The 7,672-nt window shown below is 42.7% G+C and overlaps 1 protein-coding gene across 1 annotated transcript; it reads right to left on the bottom strand.

Moving 5' to 3' along the window:
* Positions 1-4,933: 4,933 nt before the first annotated feature.
* Positions 4,934-6,082, bottom strand: LOC133231561 (olfactory receptor 4D1). The gene has a single exon (XM_061389931.1). The coding sequence runs from the start codon at positions 5,867-5,869 to the stop codon at positions 4,934-4,936; it is 936 nt and encodes a 311-aa protein (XP_061245915.1). The 5' UTR covers positions 5,870-6,082.
* Between the last annotated feature and the right edge of the window lie 1,590 nt (positions 6,083-7,672).

The following is a 7,672-nucleotide window of genomic DNA, read 5'->3' as shown; positions in this document are numbered from 1 at the left end:
CAAGGGCACCCAAAGCCAATGCTCTAGGACAACCCAGAGGGGTAGGGTGGGGATGGAGGTGGGAGGGAGTTCAGAGTCGGGGTACACATGTATACCTGTGGCCAATTCATGTTGATATATGGCAAAAACCATAACAATACTGTAAATATCTTCCAATTAAAATGAATTACTCTTTTATTTTTTTTTAATTACTTTTTTTAAAAAGGTTTTAACAGCAGAACTGAGGTTTCCTTGAAGGGGATGCAATTCTGGACTGCAGCTTCATGCCCAAAAATTCCAGCCTGCCCTTCCTGTTGGCCTGCTGTACAGATTTCATACTTGCCAAGCCAGCCTCACAATCAGGTAAGGAATTCCTTGCAATAAATCTCTCTCTCTCCCTCTTCATATATAATACATATAAAATTTTCCACCCCGAAATGTCTTTGGAATATTTTGAGCTGAAAATTGTCAAGGCTCAAAGGACTCAGGAAGAAACTTTGACTTTCCCCTTTAGCTGTCTAAAGTATTGAAATAGAGAACCTGTTCCCAGAATGGGTTTTCACCAGATTCACCTACAAAGAATATGGACTAGGTATGTATTTGTGTCTGTGTGTATAGTGAGAGGGGACCGGGCCTAAAGATCAGAGTCCACTCTGTGTTCCATTGTCTCTACGTGGCCCAGCAAATATTTACTTATCGAACATTTTCTTTTCCACTTCCATGTGAATTGTCTTCCTCCCTTTCGGAGTCCCACAGAACTTCCTCCAACACCGTCTTTTGTCTTTAGCGGAAGATTGTATTCAAGGTGAAAGTTTCAGCCATTTTGGTGGGTTACTCAGTTTGCTTGGTTCTCTACCATGTATACATGTTCTCAAATTGTGCTTTATTTTTTCTCTTAATTTGTCTTATGTCAATTTCATTCATAGACCAGCCAGGAGAACCTAGAATGGTAGAGGAATATTTCTTCCTTCACAACACTTCCATATCATACTGGTCCTGTTTCTCTGGCAGAACCTTGACTGATACACCACTTTTAATGGATCATATATGAAGCAGACAGCATATTAAAAAGCAGAGACATTACTTTGCCAACAAAGGCCTGTATAGTCAAAAGCTATGGTTTTTCCAGTAGTCATGAATGGATGTGAGAGTTGGACCATAATAAAGAAAGCTGAGTGTTGAAGAATTGATGCTTTTGAACTGTGGTGCTAGAGAAGACTCTAGAGAGTCCCTTGGACTGCAAGAAGATCAAACCAGCCAATCCTAGAGGAAATCAGTCCTGAATAATGATTGGAAGGACTGATGCTGAAGCTGAAGCTCCAATACTTTGGCTACCTCATGCAAAGAGCTGACTCATTAGGAAAGACCCTGATGTTGGGAAAGATTGAGGACAGGAAGAGATGGGGATGACAGAGAATGAGATGGTTGGATGGCATCACTGACTCAATGGGCATGAGTTTGAGCAAGCTCTGGGAGTTGGTGATGGACAGGGAAGCCTGATGTGCCACAGTCCATGGGGTCACAAAGAGTTGGACACGACTGAGTGACTGAACTCACTGATATGAAGTAAACTTCATAGGTAAGGTTAATTGAGGTTTTTCTCTCCTTACACTTAAATCATCCCCATGCTTGATATAAATACAAGTGGAATGGCAAGATCAAGGGATAATGAGGCTGAGAAGCAGTGATTTATTCTCTGGACCAAAATTAATGTACCACCACTGGAATGACTTACAGCCTTCCCTCAACAACTTTTAAGAGAGGTGCTTTCACTAATCACTATACAAAATAACTAAAGAACATTGAAGGTCCATTGTGCATTTAGGTAATAAATAAATGTGCAGTTGAGCCAAATTCATATCACAAACACAACATAGCTTCCATGAGAGATGTCTTAAAGGCGTAAATTCTCATGGATAGAGCTGTATTCATTGAGGCTTCTGATTAGGATGATCGGGTCAGTTGTTTTGTCAGAAGATCCTTGAATGTCAGTTTGGGAAGATGGCCTGGACTACTCATCTGGGCAAATAAATTTTATTTAAATAAAATTATTCTGATTGTTCTGTAAGGATTTAGGTATTGGATCTCTGCAAAGGGTGGCCAAGAGCAGTAGGAGTGCTGTTTTCCCTCCAACCTGGATATCCACTCTCTAGTTCCCTTCAGTCTTTACCTGGGCCCACTTAACAGATCCGTGTTATTTGTCAGTTCCTCTAGGCATTTCATTTTATGACCCTGTCCACAAGAAACTTTGCTCATTGTCAAGATTTCTAACTCAGGCCAGTCACCTCTCTGCCATCCTGCTACCAGGGGCTTCCATCTATGTGGCAGACGCTGTTGATTGCCATTTTCTGGCTGAAACAGCCAGCCATGCACTTTCCATTTCTTTTGTAGAGCAGGGTGACCGTATGACCCAGTTTCTGCCCAACAAGTCATAAGTGAATTCTGCTGGAATAGTTCTAGAAAAAAATGTATGACTCCTAAAGGAGGAAAGGGCAACCCACTCTAGTATTCTTGCCTGGGAAATCCCATGGACAGAGGAGCCTAGTGGGCTACAGCCCATAGGGTTGCAAAGATTTGGGCACAACTAAGCACGCACGCACACACACACACACACACACACAAATATGATTACTGAAGCTTTACCAGCCATATTGCCATTATGAAGGGAAAGACAGCAAATTATAGAATAGCCAACTCAGGGCCCTAAAATGTTGGAGCTGCTGAATTAACCACCTGTGGAATTGCCAATCCTCTAATTTATATATATGTAATTTTATTTATTCATTTATTTTTGGTTGTGCTGGGTCTTTGTTGCTACTCAGGCTTTTCTCTAGTTGCAGTTTGCAGGGGCTTCTCTCTAGGTGTGGTGTGCTGGCTTCTCATTGCGGTGGCTTCACTCGTTGCAGAGCAGGGGCTCTAGGGTGCTCTGACTTTAGTACTTGAGGCACATGGGCTCAGTAGTTGTGGTTCCAGGGCTCTACTGCACAGGTTCAATAGTTGAGGCGAATGGGCTTAGTTGCTCCAAGGCATGTAGGATCTTCCTGAACCAGGGATTGAACCCATGTCTCTTGTATTGGCAAGTGGATTCTTTACTACTGAATCACCAGGGAAGCCCTCTAATCTTTTTAAATGAGATAATCTCCTCATTCTTTAAGCACTAATTTGGTTATGCTGCTGTTTGCCACCAAAAACATCTTTGTGGCTATATATTTCAAGTAGGACTATCATGGTTTTCCAAAGAGATCACATTCTCCAATCAGCTATGTCATAGGCTAAGCATCACATTTCAAGAGGGATGTTGTCATAGGAGAGTAAATACAGAGGAAATGGCCAAGATGGTGGAATTAGGAAACTTGTCACAATGGGAACAAATGAAGGAAAGTAGATGCTTCATCTAGAGAAGAAACAAGTTAGAGGGTGAGAAAAGTATCACCAGGTATTTAAAGGACTTGTGTGTGAAAGGGGAAAACACTGTTTTGAGGGACACTCAGATCAAATATGACACAGTCCATTTTCTCTGCCCTCGTCTCCAAACACCCACTGAGAATGGGGAGAAATGCATGAAAAGGTACAGGGACATAAAAGTGAAGAAAGGATCAACTCAGAGCTGCCATAATGGCTTGAAGAGCTTGCAACTTTTATTAAATATTTCCCAGATGAGGTGGTTATTGGGAGGGAATGGGGGGAAAAGTTTTCATATTATCTTCCTAACTTTGGGTCAAGTTCTACATTGTCTGGGAGTTTTAAAAAGGAAACAAGAAGATGGAGCAAATAAATGTTATACAGAGAGAAATCAAATATAGATCTGAACTATACAGGGAAGGAATGGGGTACAAGAAACAGTAGAAATACCTCTCTGGATAAGCTACTGTTCAAGGTGCTGAGCAAATTTTAAGGTGAGTAAGGCATGGCCCACTTTCAAGGAGCACTCGATCTGGGGCAGGAAGTCAAAGAGAAAGGCAAAAACCCATGAGGTGGCAACCTTGGATTGAACCCATACCTCATATCTGGACCACTGATAGCCATGGCTCTGTCTCTCTGGCCTTGGATCCCCAACTATACTACAGCATCCTCCTCTCAGCCATATCATCTATGTGATGCAAAGAACAGGTTGGGAAGGCAGAGTAGTTTTTTGATTACCCAAGGTGTATATCACAGAAAAGAAACAAACCTATAGGGAATATACCCTTATGGGAAATATTTAGATGATATTACAAGTGATATCACTTCCAAAAACCACAGAGGGGATGAGGGAGCAGAACAAAGGTGAGTGTTCCAGATTTAAGATGAGATAGTTGAATATTCATCACAGATATTCATCCATAGATATTGTTGTTGGTGTTCTTTAGTCGCTAATTTGTGTCCAGCTCTTTGTGGTGACCCCATGGACTGCAATCCGCCAGGCGCCTCTGTCCATTAGATTTCCCAGGCAAGAATACTTAAGTGGGTTGCCATTTCCTTCTCCAGGGAATCTTCCAACCCAGGGATCAAACCTGCGTCTCCTGTTTGGCAGGTGGATTCTTCACCACTGCACCATCAGGGAAGCCCCCATCCATAGATGAGAAACTCTAAGCTTTCCCTTGTGATTGGAAGAAGCCCTGGGTTTCAAAACCCACCCATATCTCCTGTCTTGAAACTTGGGGATCAGAGGAACCATCTCCTGGTCATCTCTTCTCTTGTTGTTCATCACTGAGCAAGTGACTTCTGAGTTTTCTCATTTCTAAACTGTTTAATACAAGAATAACATATCCACTGTCAGTTTTCTGAGAGTGAGACAAAAGTGTGAAAGTGCCTAACACAATACCAGACAGAACAACAGTTCCATAGAAATATTAATCTTCATAGATATATTAATCTCAACTGTCGCATTCCATGAAGACTTACCTTCACTTCTCATATGGGAAAACAAAGTTCAGAGAGAAGATCTGTCATTTAAAGTCAACCTATTTTAAGTTCACTCCCTGCTGGAAATCACTAGGCACTTGCCTAATCTCTTCATGGCTGCCTGCATCTCCTGGTTCCTCAGGGTGTAGATGATGGGATTGAGCATGGGAGTCAAGACAGTGTAGCTGATGGACACAGCCTTGTCCATGGGGAAAGAGGTGAAGGGTCGGGCATAAATATAGATACAGGGAATGAAGATCATAGACACAACGATGATGTGGGTGGTGCAGGTGGAAGCTGCCTTCCTCCTCGCCTGCCCAGAGTGGGACCTCAGCATCACCAGGATGACAGTATAAGAGATCAGAAGGAGGAGGAACCAAATGAGGACCAGCATCCCACTGTTGGAGATCATAAGGAACTCCAGGAGGGAGGTGTCTGTGCAGGCAAGCCTCAGCATTTGTGGAACATCACAGTAGAAGTTATCTAAGATGTTGGGGCCACAAAAGGGCAATGGGAGCATCAGAACCAGCTGGACAATGGAGTGGACAAAGCCTCCTACCCAGGCAGCCACCACCAGCCCCACACACACTCGAGTGTTCATGATGGTGACGTAGTGGAGGGGCTGGAAGATGGCTATGTAGCGGTCATAGGCCATTACTGAGAGGAAGAAGACAGTCCCACCTCCCAAGAGGTGGAAGAAGAAGATCTGGGCCATGCAGCCCTGGTAGGAGATGGTCTTCTTCTCAGCAAGGAAGTCCACCAGCATCTTTGGAGCAGTGACTGAGGAGAAACAGAGGTCTATGATGGCCAGGTTTCTCAGCAGGAAATACATGGGTGTGTGGAGCCTGGAATCAGAGATCACTGTGACCATGATGAGGAGGTTTCCTATGACAGTGGTTGTGTAGACAAACAGAAACACCAGAAACAGTGAAAACTGGAGCTCCTGATTCTGGGAGAACCCTAGGAAGACAAATTCTGATACCCACGTGAGGTTCCCTGAATCCATGATATCTTCTCCATATTCCTAAAGGAAACAAGGCAGAGACATAGACACATGAAGTTGTTGTTTGCCCCTTTAGGGCTCAAGGGCTCAATTCAGTCATCCAAGGAAATATGATGGACATCTTCATGTACAGATCACAATATCAAGTGCTAATTCAATGACTTGTCTCTTGAAAGTTTACTAGTTTGTGCTTGAACACACACACATGAGATACCTTAAAACCATCCAGAAACACATGCCACTTGCCTTTCTAAGATTCAGTGTAATATAGGGGCGGAAAGCCCTTAGAATTCTTCAGAACCAGAGCCAAAACTTCAGAGCATCCATTTCCTTGAGAGAGATTTGGCTTTGAGCTACTTTCTTAATCTGCATTACAATTTCCATATCTGTAAGAAATATATATTCATATCTGTAAGAAATATATTTTCTTTATAGAAACTGCTTAAGGGATTAAGTAAAATAACACAGAAAGTTCCTAGGACAGTATCTGCAATAAAAATGTTAATTACTCTCTTCTGTGCAGTCTCCTACTCCACTCCAGTCTCTACTACATTTTTTACTAATCACTTTTCCTTTTAAAAAAATAATTTATTAAAAAATTTCCTTATCTTTTATGCAATTTAGAGGTTACTTTCCACTTACAGTTATTAGAAAATATTGGCTGTTGTATCAATCATTTTTCATGTAACACATTCATTTTTCATGTGAATGTATCTGTATGTTCATGAACTTTTCATGTGCCTGTGTTTCTCCACAATTCAACCATAAAGTGCTAGACACATAAGTCTTGATTTCACAATTTATTTGTGCTCTGCACTGTCCACCCTTGCTCATAGTCAGTAATTATTAATAATAAGTGCTTGGTGTTATGGCTTGGTGGGTGAAAATCTACTTGGTGTGCAATGGTACCTCCATGGGACAAGCAAGGGAGCCTCTGGACACAGCTGCACACCTGGGGCATTCCATTCCTTTCCATCCTCCAGAGGAGCTGGCCCCTTACTTGCTGAGGCTCCTCAGATTATAGGTGGAGACAAGGGGCAAAGGGGTAACTATTTTGTTAGCGAAGAAATTAAATGAATATATTGTTTGAAGGAGACATAGAGCTCTTCTGAAAGATCAGCAATTTTATTTTTTTCTTTTCTTTTTGATTTTATTTCTAAACTTTGTTCTCTTTTAAGCTGTAACTTTTCTTTCCTGGTAGAGTCTTACCACATGTTCATATCATATGGGAGCCACCAAAAGGTTCAGGGTAGAGAGCAGTGAGCTCAGTTGTGTGATTTTGATTGACTGGGATGTTGATTGGACATCAAGTTGATTGGACAGGATGCAAAGGAGGATGCAGAGAGCCCAGTTAGGAGCTGCATGTGGTTAAGGCAGTAGAGAAGGTGAGCGTAGCCTGAACAGGGGTGGTAGAAATAGCACTAATCGGAAGTCGGGTTGAGAGGATTTGGTGATAGCTTGGCTTCCCAGGTGGTGCGAGTGGTAAAGGACCTGCCTGCCAATGCAGGAGACATGAGACGCAGTTAGATCCCTGGACTGGGAAAATCCCCTGGAGGGGGGCAGGGCAACCCACTCCAGTATTCTTGCCTGGAGAATCCCATGGACAGAGGAGCCTGACAGGCTACAATCCAAAGGGTCGCAAAGAGCTGGACATGACTGAAGCAACTTAGCATGCATGCATGGTGATAGTTCGGATTGAGGGGAAGAGGAAGATGACATGAATGATCCTTAGATTGCTGGGTTGGGCAATTGAGTGGTGATGGTAATGCTTAGTTCCCTGAAAGAGTAACCCTGAGAGCAGAGGAG

Source organism: Bos javanicus, chromosome 19 (assembly GCF_032452875.1).
Source record: "Bos javanicus breed banteng chromosome 19, ARS-OSU_banteng_1.0, whole genome shotgun sequence".
NCBI lineage: Eukaryota > Metazoa > Chordata > Mammalia > Artiodactyla > Bovidae > Bos > Bos javanicus.
Note: the sequence above shows the minus strand (reverse complement) of the source record. Positions and strands in the feature narration are given on the sequence as shown.